At 40.0% G+C, this 19,893-nt stretch overlaps 1 protein-coding gene across 2 annotated transcripts in view; it reads left to right on the forward strand.

Moving 5' to 3' along the window:
• The window catches only part of LOC115591465 (1-phosphatidylinositol 4,5-bisphosphate phosphodiesterase gamma-1-like), a 37,743-nt gene that overhangs the window by 1,333 nt on the left and 16,517 nt on the right, over nt 1–19,893 (forward strand). For both annotated transcript variants that reach the window (XM_030433515.1, XM_030433514.1), the window contains exons 2-4: nt 13,320–13,469; nt 14,784–14,877; nt 16,185–16,232. In XM_030433515.1, coding sequence (XP_030289375.1) covers nt 13,320–13,469; nt 14,784–14,877; nt 16,185–16,232 — 292 coding nt within the window. The remainder of the gene's footprint in view (nt 1–13,319; nt 13,470–14,783; nt 14,878–16,184; nt 16,233–19,893) is intronic.

Raw genomic sequence — 19,893 nt, forward strand, 5'->3', positions numbered from 1 at the left:
AAATCGTGAAATGATTACTGAATGAGCCTACTGGGTGTATACCCAGGGGCCCCCTGTCCTATTGGTCCCTTTGGATTGTGCCCTCAGATCCTCAAAGAGCACCTCTGTATGAAGTGAGCGCTGTTTTTACAGAGCGCAGTTAAAAGTTTGGGTGTCCTGATCTTTTATTGAATATCTGTTAATCAAATCCATTCTTACCCTTTCTATTGCAGAAAGAGTGCATCTGATGTGGCAGGAGGCTTTAGACAGGAGTCACACAGTCTCTCTTCATCTGCAGCTTGAACTAAATACTGAAGTTCAGCTGCAGTTTCTGAACCAACAGAGGCACCTGAGAGTCCTGCTTGAAATATAAAGACACAACAGGGCCTCAAAATTACACAAAAAAACAAAACAACTATAAAAAGATTAAAGAATGGCTCTAAAGAGACACAAACTAACTACTAAAAGACATAAAACAATTAGATGTTACACAACAGGGCCTCATAAAAACATACAAATAACAAAAAAAAAAGACACCATATTGGCCACAAAGAGACAACGATAAAGACAGACACAATATCTGACACAACACAACTGCAAAAAGATGCAGAAGAACTACATACAGACAGAATTACTACAACAGTACAAAACAACCACAAAGAGATTTAAGATGACAACAAAGAGTGTGGGAGTCATGCTCCTGTGTCGTAGGGGGTCAGCAGCTTTTACATTTTTGCCCTCAGGGGCCATGAGGTCATAATCCTTTCATGCATTAAAGACGGGATATCCTCTACAGTACATGATCAGACAGTGCCTCGGTCACGTGCATTTTATACACTTTGTTTCCTATTGGATTCATTTACATTGTGCAGCGGTCACAGAGCTTGTGTCAGAGGACGGTGAAGTGTCAGCTTCAAGAATGATAAACATGCTGACGGATACTGAAGTGAAACACCAGAGAGTTTTTTTTCTGCTGTGTGTGCATGTTCTAAAGTTTTCAACCTTTTGACCTCTGACCATTAAAACAACTGCCCCCTGGTCATCCCTGCATCAAAGCAGGTTGGTGTAGTAAAGACAGGTTGGTCGCTTAAACTTCAGCCGTCTCCCCAGAATCATGGTGATAAATGGAATTTTGGCTGTGGAGCTCAGAGATTTGAGGAAAGACATTTGACAAGCTAAATGGCATCTGTTTGTGCAAACAGTCATTTGGTGTCATAAAATGATCTACAGACGTCAGAGTAAGAGACATTGTTTTGAGAAACACACCACTGATTTTTCTAACGTCATTTTTCAATATGGTTAGTGAAAAAATGCGTCTTTTTGTCATTCGTGTGAACCCACCCTCACAAAAACATGAACACACGTTGGGAGCTGGGGCTGTTTCGACCCTCAGCACTCTATTGTGTTGACCACAATGATTCTATTGCACAAAAAGTACCAGAACCTGGAAGTTTGTGTTTGATCTAGAATTTTCCGACTTGAATCTGGGTTTTGTATAGCTGGATTATATTTCTACATTTTAATACTTGTGTTATTGGGAGTAAAAATGGTTTTGTACGAACAGCTGGCTATATATTTATCTACATTTTGCAATGGATTTAGATTTTGACAGGAATTATGTTTGTTCTGCTTAGGTTTAGGGTAGAGGTGGGTGCAATTCATCGATGTGGCGATGCATCGTGATGCGTCACGTGACGATCTGGCATCGATTAATTAACGTTGATGCTTTGCCGCAAGACCGGAACAAAAAACACGTAACCGGAAACTTAGCGTGCACGCCGCCAGGACTGTTTAGTGCAGGGGTCGGGAACCTTTTTGGCTGAGAGAGCCATGAACGCCACATATTTTAAAATGTAATTCCGTGAGAGCCATACAATATGTTTAAAACTAAATACAAGTAAATGTGTGCATTTTATGCATTTTTTATTACACTTTTAAAGTACAATAAGTCTCTGAATTCTTTTTAATAACGCTGTTTTGCTGTTGCTAACCAATGATGAATAAAGTACTTCTTACCATTAATGCGACTTCTGGTGCTGCATGGTTTTGCTGATGGCTTTGTAGTCTGGTTGATACGTGGTGAGGTTAAGCTTCATGCAGGCATTGAGACTTCCATCCGTTAAACGTAATCGTAGGTTGGTCTTAATGTCATATGTAGAGCCAAACATTGTCAGTACAGCAACACTCAAACGCTGCAGTGTGTGGTATGTGACGGGAAGCGCGTTCCAAGTTTTGACAATCAGCTGGTCCGTGGGTTTTTTCATTTCCCCTTTTTTCATTTCTCCCCACATTTCTCGCCAACTCTGCTTGCTGTCGTGCAAGTCTTTCCAAATCTTCATTCAGTGACTTGAACTTATTCACCCACATGTCTGAGGCCTTCAGGTCAGCAGCTTGTAGCTCAAAATCTCTGACGGAGACACCGGGGATGTAACTCAGGTCGGCGCTGTCCACTGCACACTCGTGTGGATGGGTGATGAACTTAAAAAGACGAGTGCGCTCACGAAATTCTCCAAAGCGCCCTTTGAATGACTGCAGGAGATTAGATGTGAAGCCCGCTAGCTGCTGAAGATCAAGATGTTGAGCAGGGTCACTTGCTGTGCATGCATCTTTAAACTCTCCCAGTTTTTCAAAGTGTGGAAATGGCTTACGTCTGTTGACTCACCCAAAGCGAGAGAAAAGAATGGTGCTGCATTTATGTCCTTCACTTGTGTTGCCTCAATTTGATTTGCCATCATGATGGTACGATCGTGAACAGTTCTTGCCGACAGAGGCAGGTCTTTTATTCGTTTGATTATCTTGTCTTTATCCGAAAAGTCGTCAAAAAGTTCATTGGCAACATCAAGCATGAATGTTTTGGCATTCTCCCCATCTGTGAATGGCTTTCCGTTTCTAACAATTGCTAAAGCACCAGCAAAGCTAGCCGAATTCCAGTCACCTTGTTGGGTCCAAACACGGAGTTGCTGCTGACTAGCTTGCACTCTGCACAGTAGCTCTTGACATGCTTTCTTCCTGCTGTCCCCCGCAGGATATTTCGATGCAAATGTAGTATGGGGTGTGTCAAAGTGCCGCTTTATATTTGACCGTTTCATCGATGCAATTTTATCACTGCATATTAGACACACCGCAGAACCTGCTCTCTCCACAAAGGCGAATTCCTCTGTCCATTCCTGCTGAAAAGTACGATACTCCTCATCTTTTTTTCTTTTAGCCATCTTCTTCGATAAAAGGGTTTCTGCAATTAGCTAGCTGACTACTTGATTAAAAGGAGGGAAGTTTACTTCCTGACCTCACAACGACCCGTGTACGTTACGCATTATCCAATAAAAATTTGGTGTTGTCCCGGAGGACAGCTGTGATTGGCTCCAGCCACCCGCAACCATGAACATGAGCGGTAGGAAATGAATGGATTAAAATACATGAGAATGTTTTATATTTTTAACGTTATTGTTTTTTTTATTAAAGATTTGTCTGCGAGCCAGATGCAGCCATCAAAAGAGCCACATCTGGCTCGTGAGCCATAGGTTCCCGACCCCTGCTTTAGTGAGTGGGACCACAACAAACGGAGCAGTAGCAGTAGTTTCTTTGCAAAATGGCAACAGCTTTAGCAGCCCCCAAAGAGTGGCCGATTCTCTCGCCACCGGGGTTCACTGCAACCGTGTGAAAGCACTTTGGAGTTTATGAGAGAGCAATCTTGTATGGAAAAAAAGCATAAAAAATCACAATAATCAAAGAATCTGGGCACCAATAATCGAATTGAATCGACAATCATTATAATCGAAGAATCGAAGAATTGAAGCTCCCATAATCGAAATCTAATCGCGAGGTACTCTTGTTGAAACACCCCTAGTTTAGGGTACATAAAGTACAGGGTTAAGGTTAGGAAAATATCATATTTTGGCTTAAAATACCTTCTTTGGTTAACACAAACAGGGCAGGAGATGTTCCAATGTCTTTTCAGCAGCTTCTGTTTTTTTTTTTTTTGCTGCCAATTCCAGCGATTAGTCTGAACACTTGATATTGGTACTGAAATTCAGATATCATGTCAAAGATAAGTGTTCCTTAGCTCCTCCGCACCTCAAACTGAACCTCTCTATGACTGTGCACCTCTTAAATTGTATGTTTCTGTAGTCTGGGTGAACTGAGCCTGTAGACAGAAAGCTTTGCAGGTTTGTTTCGATCTTAGCCTCTCTGCACGCCTGAGCTTGAGACGTGTTGCAGAGGTAGGAGGGGCCGCTTCCCTCCCTCCTACCATCATGACTGAGTTTGCAGCTGAAGTGCTGTCCCGGCCTCCTCAGTGGACAGACGCATCATGGCACGTCCTGGATTTTGTGGCCTGGGGGAGGATTTGTTACAGAGAAAAGTTATGGTATTCACAACTGGCATGATAGAGTTTCCTTCTGTCTGCCATGTGTTATTCTAACTCTCAGACTTCATGGTAGCACGCTCAAAAAAAAAAAAAAAAAAAAAAAAAAGCTCCTCCCATATGAGTTAGAAATGGTTTGAGTCCGTCAGATTTGTTTCCATCACCTCGCTGAAGGTGATTCTTTGTGCCATAACTTCCAGGAATCATGTTTTACACAGATCCCAAAAAGTCAGGATGCTGTGTTAAACCCAACTGTATTTAAAGATAGCAGTTTTTACTAAGTGTTCCTGGGCTCCTGAAGTAGCATCCTTTATACACTCATGTGTGACAAAGTGGTGAACCCAGATACAATCACTATGACTGACTATCTTTGGTTTGTCGACATTTGAGGGGTTCATTGTATGCTTCAGGAAACATAGATCCACATTTTCTATCCATTCTGACTTTTTAAAAACCAAACAACGCATTAATTAGTATAGAAAGTAATCAACAGATTAATCGACAGTGAAAACAGTTTGTTGCAGTACTTTTTGCCTGTGTTCTGATGTAGTCACAGTGCTCTTAGCTCTGTGGCCACTGCACACATGCAGGTGCTGTTTGTGCTCAGGATGCCTTCTCAATTATTTATCCATAATCATAAGCCACATGAGCAATGCCTTTGCTAATTCAATGGACGGCGGCTACGAGTCTGAGCGCTCATTAACCAGAGCGAACACCTACACTGCTCGTTCAGACCAAATGTACACACCGGTGGAAACACTGCCCACACACACACGCACACACACACACACACACACACGCACACACACACACACACACACGCACACAAACACACAAGTTTTCATAACCCATAAATGCCCCTTTACAAACAACCTCCCTCCAGACAAACCCACCAGTACATTCCAGGAACTCAGCGGCTCTCTCCTCCACTTTATCTCCCACAACTCTATCTCTCCTCCTTCGCCTCTCCATTTTCCTCTTCCAGCTGTCCTCTCCCAGTTCTCCCCCACACACACATCAACCTCGACACCCTTCTCATTTTCTTTGACCTCCCATTTCACTTTCTCACTCCATTTTCTTTCACTTTCTTTTTGAACTTCAAGGTCATTGATCTGATGGTTGGCTCTTTTGTTCTCAGTAAACTCACTCACATTAATCTGAGTGACCCCTCCACTCTGTCTTCCCTCTCCCCCCCCCCCTTCTCCCCAGTTTGTCCTTCCTTTGTTTCTTTTGCCTAATTTTTTTTCCTACCGTTTGCTTTAAAATAAAGTTTCTCCCTGAGCTTTGCTACACACACACACTCTTGAAATCAGTGTTATTCTTTGAGATGAGCGTCTTGGCAAACAGTGGCGGTATTAAATCCTGAGGCGCAGGAAGTGTGGGGTTATCAGGGAGTGTCCCGCTTCCCTTCTCAGATTGAAGGACTTGTTGGCTGCAGGAAAACAAAAGATCCAGCATCTTCTGCAGGAAGTACAGACATGGACCACAAATGAGGTGCTGGATGCCTGAGATACTCGAGGTGGTTTACACAAATGAGGAGTCATTTAATGCATGATAAGGATTAACCAAAGATTGGTTTAACTCGACTGAAAATGTTGAAAAACATAACTAGATTTAAAAAACTTGGAAAAAAACCCTATTTTGTAAAAAAAAAAAAAAGCGGTCCAGCGTGAAAGATTTAGTGGGATCTAGCTGTGATGTAGCAGACTGCAACCAACTGAATGCCCCTCAATATATATGTATATTGATACTAATGTCATGTCTCCATCAGTGGCAAGCAGCCTCTCTGCTTCATTGTGAGCTCCGGAGAAAGCCATCACTGTCCTAGATGCTGACACATGGTTGGTTTAAGTTGTTTAAGTTCTGCAGAATTTGTTGGTCTCTCAGATGTTTTGTTTTTAAATGTAGCTCTTTGCTGTATCTGAATATAGTATATCTGTATCTGAGTATAGTATGTATATGTGCAATGAAGTTAGGGGAAAGTTGTCTTTACACGTGGGTAGTACTGTGTTGTAAAGCTCTGGGTACGCAGACCAACATTCTCAGCTCCTCTATGTTGTTGCTTCTGACAAGTGATGTCAGCTATTACCATGATAAATGCTCCCTTCACTGGAAATGGAACTGTAAGCGGCAGAGCAAAATCTATGCGCATTTACATGGGTGGCAATTACAGTGGTTGGAACTGCTTCCTCATTGAAATGACTTAAGGTGGCAAGTTACCACACGGGGGCCACAGTAGATTGTCTAGTTGCTTCACTCTCTCCATTTTAAGTTCCGCCTTTTTTGTCCCATCATCATCACAATATTAATCAGGAATTAAATAAATGTTTTCTTCCCGAAATTCCCAATGCTTAGGCCTGGTGAATACAGCATTACACTGGGAGAAACACTGGGAGAGACAACAGTGGCTGTTTGAAAAAACTAAAATGCGAAATGCCCTCTCTAGAGCCAGTGTTTGGTTTGTCCAATCTGGGCTATTGTATAAAAAATGAATGACCTGCTCCCTCTCTACATTTAAAAGGCTCATTCTAAGGTGACGACAACACAACAATCTTAGTTTCCGGTGAACACTGGACCTTAGGTAAAGGTCATATATGAAAACCATCATTCACACAACTGAAAAAATTGACTTGTCAGGACCATCTTAACTCGGGTGAACAGATGAGGATGGGTGAAATTCGGGACAGGGGAGTTGGGGGGTTGCAATGAACAGTAAAAGACGAGAGTAAAAACACAACGCTAAAATTATTTATATTCATGAAATTAGGTGTCTGTCAGTAAGAAAAGTAAACAATGACTCCATATATTTTTTTTTTTATTCAACACCATCATAACGTTGCCTTTGCAGTAGCTGTTTCTTGAATATGTATTATAAATATGAATCTGTACTTTCCTTCCTTTTTAGGCAGCCATTGGTTTCCATTCATTTTCATTCCATACAATATGACATTCTGAGACTTTACTTTCAGTAACAAGGACACTACTTGTAATTCCTTTAAACACTTAAAACCACCTCCATGCACATTTAGGTTATGGTGACCATACTTCCTGGAAAATTCGGACAGTCCAGAATTACAAGCAGTTGTCCTGAATCCTGTCCTAATTGTCCAGAAACTTCAACTAAACCAGAGTTTTGATTAGTAGATTAATGAAGCATTAAACACTGATCACTGTAAAACACTTTATTGGCATCATCCTGCAGCGGGCTCTGCATTGGCGACAGCAGTTGATATCCTTGGTGAATTATGGCAGTTATTTTTGTAGCTGTGTACTATAGGGCTGCAAATTAAAATATCATGCATTTGAAAGCAGTATAGGCAATAAAAAGGATATCTTACATTGTAAATGGTCTTCATATGGTCCTTTAAGGACCTTATCAATTCTTTAATTACTGAATAAAAAAAGACAGCTGTACTGTCACACTACATCCCATCTCTCCATTCGTTTATCCCTTTTATAACCTTCCCTCTTGTGTTTCATTCCTGTCTCCCATCGTTAACTTCCCTGTAATTTATAATCACCATGTAGACTTCTGCCATCTGGTAGGGAGTGATGTCACCAGCTGTACCAGGAAGTGCTCTGCAATTATCTACGGCTGGTGGTTTCAGGTTAGCAGTGTAAACTGCTCGTGGTGCGTTCAGGAACCAGTCAGTCTGAACGGTGAACATTCAGCTCTGAGAACAGACTTAAGAGAAAAACGGTTAGTTTTATTTTGTGAGCTTCTCTGGTGATGAAACACTCGATTTTATGGCGTCCGGCAATGGATTGCGGTGTGTTTTTCGGTGACTATTGATAGTATCTGATACTCTGATATGTCTCCAGCTGGCCCTCTCCCTCCTGATACGTTCATCAAAGTTTACATCAGAGGAGAGCTGCTGCTGTGTGTGTGTGTGTGTGTGTGTGTGTGTGTGAAGTGTGACGTCTAGTGTCTAGCGAGCCGTGCATCTGTTTGCCCAAAGGTCCAACATTCAGACTAAATGGCAGGAAGTAATAAAGGGAGAAAGCAGAGAAAAACAAGCAGCAGGTTTTGGGAGATTTTTTTAGTAGTTTGGAAGGAAAGAGTCAACTGTGAACGTGAGACACTTTGTTCAGAACTAAAAGGTTTATTATGACTGGATATTGTTTGAAATGGTCTGATATCTGAGTTTCAAGGCGACATATTGCACGAAACTGCACATGAGCACGAATGCACATGTGCAATTTTTGTAAAACAACATTTCTCAAACACCTTGATGTTCGAGACAAAATGGCTGTTTATAAAAGCGTGTCTGTCTGAAATTACCAAATTATTGAGCTCCAAGAAAAAAAACAGCCGCTTTGAATGTTGAGATTTGTTTGGCAGGCACAACTGGAAAGTTAGATCAGGTAATATCTGATAAGACTAAGAGCAAACGAGAATCAGAGTAAACACTTTTCGTTGGTTCAAAGAGGTGAGATTAGAGGCTGTTATGCCTAATAAATCATTTACCAAAGCCTGATAGAGTTATCAATAAGGCTGAAGATGTACTTGCTTTTATAACACACACGCACATGCACACACATTTGTTGCTGCTTTGCTAAAGCTAATGTGCAGCTTTATAAACAAAAACGGACGGCATCTACTGTCACAATAACTACTTTTGTTGAAACATGTTATGGCACTTCTGTCTTAGGTCAAAAAAATGGATCAGGCTTTGATACACAGATGATACTTCATAGTGAATACATTCATTTTAACTTTAGGTGTTGCTTGTTTCTTGGTGGGATTTGTTGAAAATTAGACAATTAAATGATATTATCATCAGGCAGTTGTGTAACATGAATGTACTGTGATTTGTAGGATTTGTTGCAGTTTTCTCCTTGAAACATTATAGAGCAGGTCATCTGTGTCTAAGAACTCACTTATATGTTCTTCTGCCGCCTCCAGCTCTGAACCCTCTCCCACTGAAGTATGGACACATTTCCATCTGAAAATAATGGCCCTCTCTTAATCTCATGCCAAATGTGCTCCCTGTCATCTCCACATGCAGGAGGTTTAGATAGGAACCAGGTTTCTCGACTTGCTTTGGCCCAGATAAAGACCAGCAACAGGCTCGGATTGTTCTTTATCTACCTGTTGCACATAACTTGATCCTAGTGGGAGGTTTGATATAAAACGACACAAGGCTCTGTAGTCTCGACTTTATTCCTCTGTAATTTCTCTGTAGTTGAGAAGAGCAGCCAGGCCTAAAGGACTCACTTTCTCTTCAATTGTGTGTGTGTGCTTGTGTTTGGTGTGTGAATTGCAGGGCATCTATGAGTGTATGTTTGTGTGTTTGCACAAGACATCTGCTAAGTCAATAAGCCAGGGTTTTCTTTGTGGGTGTGTCGACTGCTGCAAGTGTCAAAGTGGAGTCCAGAGTTTACATCATACTCTGTGGTTGGTCGCCTGACTCGGCCACTCTGTTAACCCTTTTGCTCCTGAATAATCTCGGAATGACACTTAATTTCATTTATTATTTACTGAATGTAAAAATAAGCAGACAAAACCGGACACAAGTGCAAATTTTAAGTGTTCTCTCAGTTTAAAAAAAAGATTTGTTGTAAAAAGTAAAGCTTTATTTTTGGCTTGAAATACCTTTGTCACACCAGTGCAAACTTAATAAATCAAACAAACATAAATAAACTTTAATACCAACATACACAACTCAGTGAGAAAGAGATATTGGGATATTCTAGTGTTTTACTCGATTGTTTGTTGTGACATATCTGAATACTTTTGTGTTTTGGTTCCCAAAAATAACGTATACCCATGCACATAAATGCACCCATATCCCAGTATCCCTCATTTTGAGTAGTGGTACAGACATTAGAATGTAAACTTGCAGTTCCTTTATACCTGAATTTAATATCTTTGTTTTCCCTAAAATTGAAGGTTTAGGGGACAAAAGAACTTTATGAATGAAATAATAAAATAGATCCTGCATTTACACCTTTAAATAAAAACTGCATACCACTGAATCTGTTTTGAGTATTTTTGACTTCATTTTATTAGTTTTGGGATTGTGTACTATTGGAACACTAAATCAGATCCTCCTCTTCTCCAGTGTTGTGACTGACACTAACAGGGCTTCAGTCAGCTGTACTAACTACACAATATATACTGTATATGTACTGTATAGAGCAACTTTAATGACAGCTGGATGAGTTCCAGGATCACTGGGCCACCTTTCCTCACCCAGTTTGTTGTTATTAGTTAAACTACTGACTTGCCCTTCAGCTTCAGTTGTAATTTGTATTTAGTGTTGATTATTGAATGTTAGCATGATAATTCAGATTCAGACATTTATTAATCCCACAAGGGGACAGCTTGCCCTGCACACATATACAGTAACATGTAGACAGAAAAATAGAAGAGTAATAATGAAATAAGAATTGGATTAAATTACATTTTAAAAAGCCAACATGTTTTGACATGGGTCTTCATCAAAGCTCCAAACAAACACTGGTATAGAGCCCACAGCCAATAGGAGGCATTCACAAATTATGACCAGGTAAAACAAATTCAAGTTAATGAAACTATATCATGACAATAGGTGATGAGACACAAGAGGTTTATGGGAGACTAATAGGTGATGAATGAATATTATAGTGCGTAAAGGACAGGGGCGGTTCTGGGGGGGGGGCAACAGGGGCCAGTGCCCCCGTAACTCTGAGTCTGGACCCCCCTGTGGCCCCCCTGACAGGGAGTCTGCATCAATAATACAATGACAGATTTCTCGCAATGATTTTTTTCTGAAGGGAAAGGCTGAAATAAAGTGTCTCAGCAGTTTACTACCCAATCATAATTGCTGAAATTGTAAACACTGCTTTGTCTGAATGAGGGATTTGTCCTTTTTTCCGGGTTGTACGTGCCCCCCCCAAAAAAAGCAGGCCCCAACCTGGCCCCCCTATTAAAACTGGTCTAGAACCGCCACTGGTAAAGGACCAGCAGGTTCGGCTGCTGGAGCAGAGTGAAATGTCTAAATGAGACTCAAAGATGTAAGGTTTGATTTTGAAGTGTGCCGGCTACTTACAGATAACATGAAACTTACAGATAACATGAAAGTTTAAACATACAAAACAAAATATTGATTCCACTTACAATGACAGTAGTAACACCAGTTGTGTTGAGCCACGGTTGAGTTGAACCACCGTTCAGTTGAACCACAGTTGATATCACATTAGCAATTGTTCTAAATTCAACTTTGTACCTTATTGCAAAGTGTCTGTCTTGGGTTCACCCTTTAACCTGAATGCACACTAAGTCACATTAGGGGGAGGAAGAATATTCTTTTATTAGCCTATCAGTAGTAATTTTCTACCTTTTTCAAATCACACAAAATGCATTAATATGGACCTTTAATTACAAAATAACACACTGTGTAGGCTTTGAACCTTACTTTCTACACTTACACAACATAAAGGCTATGTCAAAGTAACCACTGTCCGACCACTGTCAGAGCTAATAGCTATTAGCTAAGGCTACTAGCTTAGGCTATTAGCTAAGGCTACTAGCGCTGGAGCTAGCAACTGTGCTAATTCGCCTTGTCCAAAGATACTCCACAAGTACTTTGTGAAAGTCATACCAAACAGCGTCGATCATATACTGTCAAGATTAATTGGTATTTCCTTAAGTCTCATCAACTTTTTCAGTCTTTTCACAGACCCTGTTAGCAGTGCTCCCACAAGATGCTTATTCTGTCTCTTTGCAAACACAAGACTGGAGGAGGGGGGTGAGAATAGAGCTCAACGGTGTGGTTCTGGAAGTGCAAAATGCCATTCATATTCTGAATAGAGGATTTTGATTATTGGCCATAATGTCGTAACCATCCAAAGTAGACTTACTACGAGTTACGAGATTGTGAAACGATGGTATATGATGCGGTAGAAGCCACAAGTCTGTATGATATCAACCTTGTTTAAAGTAAAACATGTTTTATTTGTGATGTCTTGGAAAAGTACTACACTACCCACAATCCTATTATATTATCCTTTTATATTATATAGTGAAACATCAACATCTCTGATTGGTGGAGCTCGCTGTTACCATGGAGATGTTTACAGAACCCACGAATTTCATGTTCGCTAGTTACAGCTACAATTGAAAACGCAGCAGGTCAGAAGTTGAAATCATGGTAGCTCTGTGGTAAACTATCGTAGATTTCAGTGGTGTCTTGTACCTTTGCTTTTTTTCCGTTTTCCAAAATTGTTTTTGCTCCGAATTAAATGCGTTATGGTCACGATTCGTCTCTTCGTTTATTGGCTTGGTTCCAGCCTTAAAACTCTTCATGTAAGGATTTTATGAAATATCAATGGAGAGAAGGAATTCACTTCCGGAACCAGAGCCGTTAAAAAAGTGGGTGGTCACTGTTGGGCTCTATAGATGTGTTCAGTCATCTCTGATTGGTCCAAGATAGCTTGTCAATCTTTTGTGATGTGTTCACTGGAGATTGGATATCTGATTTTATAATCGAGATTACATGTGAGCCATTTCATCCAACCCTCTAGATGTGAGGCTCAAACTAAACTGAGGTAAAGCTGAAAGCAGCCTCAATAAACACGTTTCATTAATAAAATTAGTGCAATTTAGTCCTTATAGTGCACAAGCAGACTGTAGCCCATCAATTGTAGGGCTTCACTTTGTTAATTCAGGGATCCAATTCAGTTGGTTCAACACTCTTCAGCTATGAGGTTGTGGGATTCTTTCTCAGATGAGTGTGAAGGAAAACCTAGTTTGGTTAAAAACCTCTGCAGACTTTCGAGCATCCTGCTACCAACAGCTGAAATGTTTATGCGTCTGTTTTTGGCCTCTGTGGACGGCACACACAGTACATTTGTTCAGCTCTCTGGCAGCAGATTTCTGTGTGTTTGGCAGGGAAATGAACAACGTGCCAAAGTGTGATTTATGGTCGTGCATATTTGTCTTCATGCAACACTATCCTTCCTTCCTTCCTCTCTCTCTCCCTCCCTCCTTCAGTCGACATACGGGAGATCCGGGAGCTACGGTTGGGGAAGGGCTCCCGTGACTTTGAGCGCTACCCGGAGGAGGCACGTAAACTGGACACCGCCCACTGCTTCATCGTGCTATACGGTCTAGAGTTTCGCCTCAGGACGCTCAGCTTGGCTGGTCAGTGTGTATACACTTTTTTCACAGTCCTGTCTATTAGAGGTCTCACTACATTTCCTTTCTTTTCAGAACGTATTTCAACAAAGTAAAGACTTTATGTGGGATTAAAACAAAGTTATGTTTTCCTAGGTAGACAACTCACAGTGAGAATAAGTTTAGCTTATGAGTTGCTTTATTAACTTTCATATAAAAAGAACATGTATCTTAGGCAGGTTATCATAAGGATTCATTTGGTTTTACCACCTTGGGTCTAATGTTTATAGTTTTTCAGTTCTCGCAGTAATAATAACTACAGCTGCAATGATTAATCCATAACTTGTCAATTATTCAATTACTTGCCAACTGTTTGAATAATTGGTTTATCAGTTTAAGTAATGTTTCAATAAAAAAAACATCCAAATTTTTTTTAATCCAACTTCTTAAATGTGAATATTTTCTAGATGTTCTATCCTCCTCTATGACAGTAAACAGTACATTTTTGTGTTTTGGGCAAAACAAAATGTTTGCCGATGACACTAAGATCGACATTTTTCCCCATTTTCTGACATTCAATAGGCGATGCAACTAATTGATTAATCCAGAACATAATTGACAGAGTGAGTATTTAACTAATTGATAGTAGCAGTCCAAAAAATGAAATGGTAGTTTTTAAGCATATTTCTGAGGTCTTGAACGCATTAACATCTCTGTTGTGGGTCAAGAAAAACCAACACATTATCAGATATTACCCAAATTGTCCATCTACTGTTAACATACTTTGTAGTTCAAATTTGACCTACTGTGCTTACCATAGTGTGCATACAGTTTTTCTGTGGAATGAGGGATTATCACCATCATTTCAGGTGCAGGTTGTTTTTCCAGCCAAGTTGATTGGCGTAATTGATCTCTGTGCTTCTCTGTCTCATTTATTACTTTCAAGATTAATGTTATCATAACTCAATAAATATAATGGACAAGACTACAAAAAATAAGACTACAAAAGATTGGAATGAGCTTTTTAAGCCCTAGTCCTGGTCCAAAACTACTGTGATAGTGGTATAAGCAACATGAGCCCCCCAGTGATCCAAGCTCCCAATCTGGACAGCCAGCTGCATTACTATCTGAGCTAACAGGCAACCGTCAGCTGCAGTTAGCAGGCAGTGACATGATTCCCCAAATTTGTTTTGATTATGACCTGGACAGTTCTTACATATTGAACCTTTAAATGAATATTTATTTTAGCTGACTTTTCTGACATTTAAAGGATTCAGTCGCCAGTGTCCAACACTTGTTAGACGTTTTTCCCCTGTATCATCTCTCTTTGTGTCTCTGCAGCGTTCAGTGAGGAGGAGGTCACCATGTGGATCACTGGTCTCAACTGGCTGATGACTGACACTCAAAGAGCGCCCGCACCACAACAGATTGACAGGTGTGTTGACCTGTACGACTGTTCTTCATGCACACAGAAAATAATGGAAAGGAATACTTAAATGACAATAACTTCCTCCATGTAGGCTTGACAACGAAATACGAAAAGTTAGTAGCCTGCACTTAGTGTTGGAACAGTGAGTTGATTATTAAACCCCTCAGCTTATTTTGTCAAAGTTATAATGGAAGTGATCAGTTATGGGTGAAGGCGTTAACGTGCACTGCTGAAATATTTATTTGTGTGTTTATAAAACTCTTAACGCGTCCCTCCACCCTCTGTTTGTGTGATGAAGTGATATCTGTGTTGAATATAAAGAGGACGCTGGACGAGAGGTTCTGCACTCAACTCCGTTTACTTTCAACCAAAACGAAACTTAAAACTTCAGACAACAACAGCTGCGCACTACACATGCAGCTAGGCATTACCAAAAGAACACCAATTCATTCGTCCTGAATGGACATAACAATCTGGTCACATCAAAAGAAGTAGCAACCTGGACGGGAAAGGGAGGTGCTGGTCGGAGGACAGGACAAACATTTGTTTTAGGATGAAAATATTTACCTCAGATGAATGTGCGGAGGCAGTTTTGGCTTCTGTGGTGTGAGCAGCTGAACAGAGAGAGGTTGTGAGGATGTGCTGGACCGTTTTGTTGTTGACATAATGTTAGCAGTATAAGTTTGGAAATGGTCAGAGGAAATGAAATAGCTAATTTTGTCTGTTTATGACAGTTGTGTAAACTGTTTGGGGAGCAGATCACATGAATGAGACTTTTTTTTTTGCCATGTTTGACAAAGACCCAGTTCAAACTGTCAGTGCTCACCTACAACCTTTTGCTAAAAGGAGAAAGTGTACAGAAATATAAACTTTAATGGTGCCAAAGCTGCTTTGCATGTTTGCTTTTTTTTTCAAGTGTTTGTGGACGTGTTAGGACACTTCTAGTCTGTATGTTTATATTAAATGACATCCTGTCAACTTTGTCTGAGCACTAGTAACTGGAGAACAGCAGAATTTTAATCATGTGTTTATCTAATGTTCACCTTTCTGGCCTGGGAAATCATACAAAATAGAGTATTCTTCTATTCTTCTTTATCTAGATAATGGACCATATTCATATTTACACATACGAGACAAAATTAACATATGACATTTAGTGATTTTCTTACATTAATGCATTTTTAGTCATTGCAATCATGCTCGTGTTCTCCAGGAAACATGTGATTTCTATTTAATTTCTTTTCAGCTTGGCTCCTTGTAATAATCACCCTCTCCGATTCATGTTTTCTCTTTCTCAACCCCTCCCTCTGTAGGTGGCTGAGGAAACAGTTTGAGGTCATGGACAGGAACCATGAGGGCAGGTGGGTGACTCACCACAAACATGTCAACACTCAATAGTAGCTGTAAAAGCAGCTTGTGATGGATGCTCATTGGCTGGTCGGTCACAGCAGGTGGAACGTGGAGGTGAAACCAGATCCAGATGTGATCAAAGTGTGTGAGAGCCCTGTCAGGGACCTTAACCCCCCACTGTTGAGGACCGAGTATCATGTAAATGGTCATAAAGCATTTAACTCATTGTACAATAGAAAGCATTAATAAATTACTTTACAGATTAATTTATTAATCTTTTAAATAAATACACTAAATGACAAAGTAATTCATTTTTTAAATATTGTTAAGGGCAATAAAAAGATGAATTAATGTATGTGTATGTATATATAATATATATACATACACATTTTATATATATACATACACATTTTTGTACATATACATACATATATACACACATATATATATATATATATATATATATATGTATGTGTATATGTATGTATATATGTATGTATATATGTATGTATATATATGTATATGTATATGTATATATATGTATATATATGTATATATATATATATATATTAGGGCTGTCAAAGTTACGCGTTATAACGCGTTAACGCGTTAATAACGCGTTAACGCAACATCCTCTTAACGCCGTTAATTTTTTTAACGCGCGATTAAAGCTCGGTATAAAAAAACAAAAAACAAAACGCGCATTGAAAGATTTACGGCCGTCAGTGGCACCTGTAGTCTTGATCCAGAGGGTGGCAGAAAGGGAATCAGAAGAAGATGCAGCAGGGTTGGCGGTTCGGGAAAAACACGATGGACTGAAAAGTGAGGAAATGGAGAAAGGACTTACCGTAAAATACCAAATAATAGCCGGGGGGTTTAGTTGTTTCAATCACTTAACAGACCAAAAGGCAATTTGGGACAGGCGTTTAATTCCTTTCTCACAATAATCCTGGATGAAAATTACAAACTTCTCCAGCTTCTCGGTGAATTCTCTGGCATCCTTCTGTAAGTGAAGTTGTTGCGGCGGAGGAAACGATTCAGCCAACCAGCACTCGCTGCAAACTCCTCATCTCTGCTGTCACTCACGGTGGCGGACATTTGTTTCTCCATCACCCTGATCATTCTGCGGGACACTCTCTCGTGGCGTGCCCGTTTGCTGATAACTCATCCCGCATGTTTATCTCAGGCTCCTCGCTAGCCTTCTTCCTCCCTCCAGCAGGCAGCCTGGCCTTGTTGTTGTCCTCCTCGGACAGACGCTCAAGCTCCGTTTCTCTCACTCTCTTCTGGTCGACAGAGAAACATCTAGCGGCTGCTTCTCCCGAGTTTTCCTCTGCATATTTTAACAGAAAGTTTGAATTTCAAGTGGTACTTTTTATTGTTTTGCTGCACCGGAGCCATGGCGATCATCAGTGTGATACTGACTGACAGAAAGCAGCACACTGCGTGAAAAAGGCGAAGAAGAAAAACGTGCAGTGTCAGTGGACACCTCTTCTTCCTTAATTTTAAAAAAAAAATAAAAAATTAGACCCGACATTTATTTGGAACCGGCGGTTATTTACCAAAATATACATCTGCACCGGCGTTTAAAGGGACCCTGTGGATAATTGAAACCCGTATATTATTTGGTCATTTACGGTATGAACGGCAAACTACTTTCGAAACAGCCAGATGGTTCGGTCGATAGGACAAAAGTTATCTGCATGTACTATCGACATGAAATGAGTTACCATCGAAGTACATTGAGTCTCAAATATCACTTGCAAGCCAAACACAGGGCAGATGCAGAGAGCCCCCCCCCCCCCCCGCCAAAAATGTTCATAATGCAAGCATATTTGCCCTTTCTTATGTTGTTAAAAGTATTAAGAACATTAAAAAATACATCAAGGTACATTTAGAACAGAAAAAAATGTGCCAAAAAAATCGCGATTAATTTGCGATTAATCGCGAGTTAACTATGGACAAAATGCGATTAATCGCGATTAAAAAAATTAATCGTTTGACAGCCCTAATACATATGTGTATATGTCTGTATATGTACAAAAATGTGTAATGACACTGTCACTTAATGCACTGAGGCCAAAAAAAGACTTACAAATTAATGTATTAAAGCCTTTTTTTATTGTACAATCAGTTAAATGCTTTATTACTATTTTGGTGACACTTGTGGTTCTCCATATCCCACAGCCTGACACACAAACCCACAGCATGAGACTCATACATACATATCACACACACACACACACTCTCTCTCTCTCGTGCTTTCATTAATAAGCTTCTGTTTGGGTGGAAGCCGCTCCAGGACAAATAGCCTGCCACCGCCTGATAAGCGCCAGGAAGTGATGCGTTGGGTTGGGAGAGGGCAACTTCCTGTCTCCTGTGAAAATAGCAGCAACAGTAGCTAGACAGAGGGAAGTGGGTGGAGACAAATCAGACCTGGCATCGACTGCGGTCATTGACCCCGAAAGATCCTCCCTGCCACAGAGCACTGACCTGGTTTTATTTGACTTTACCTGCTTTTCTCGCTCCCTCGCTGACGCCGGATGGTTGCACGTGTTTTGTTAATCAGCAGAAGTGATTATCCATGTGCTGTTGGTCCTAGAAAAAAAATACATGTAGCGGTAAAGCCATTAGCGACTCTGCAGAAGGAACTGCAACAACTTCTAAGCAGTTTGTTCAATAAAAACTTGACAAAACAGTGTCACCACCTGGTGACAAGCAAAAAGGTCAAATGTGCGGCAGCAGAATTTGCCAAGCAGTTCTGTAAAATTACACTGAAATACTGTACATAAATGAATTACTGTGAAATGAGTTCTCCCAGTTTATATTTGTTGTGATTTCTGTCAGCCTAAGTCTTAAATGCTCAAAATGTATAAACAATACTTAAGATTGATTGGTTTAAATATGTAATATCTCATGACAGTACACCAAATTGCTTTTTCACATCACACTCCCATGAAACTTTAAGCTTGACTTTCAAGACAAATAGAGTCCTTAAAATCATCAGAAATTATATACAACTGGACAAATTCCCTCAACTGTTGAACATCATGTGATATAACGAGAAGGTCCACGCTTTAAAAAATAGTAAGTAAATGAAGTGTCTGGCAGCAAAAGTTGCCAACCCGTTCCCATAGAGTAAAATACTGTGTACACATCAACAATGGATTACTGTAACAGCTTTAAAATGTGCTTAATACTATGTATTATGTAACGTATGGTTGAATTATATGTATTAATATATACATATAGTATATATATATATAGTATTTTACTGTAATTACATGTGAACTGTTTGACAACTTTTGCTGCCTGACATTTAACATTGTTTTCTTTTTTTTGCAATGAGGACCTTTTCATCATATCACATCACTGAGTTTTTCCAGTTGTCATGGATTCTTCTGGGCATTTTAAGGACTCTGCTTTGGCTTAAAACTTGATCTTACAGGCTAATTTTTCACCGTGGAAACGGCTCAACTTTTAAGCCAGCATGGACAAGACGTGCTCAGGGAAAAATGGAAAAAGTATTTTATATATATATATATATATATATAGCCCATAACAACCTCTACTGTTGAAGAGTTTTTGATATGGAAAAGCAATCTGTTGCACTGTCATGACTTTACTAATATAAAAAAAGATGTTATACATTTAAACCAATCAAATATATGAAAG

This window comes from Sparus aurata, chromosome 11, assembly GCF_900880675.1.
Source record: "Sparus aurata chromosome 11, fSpaAur1.1, whole genome shotgun sequence".
Lineage (NCBI taxonomy): Eukaryota > Metazoa > Chordata > Actinopteri > Spariformes > Sparidae > Sparus > Sparus aurata.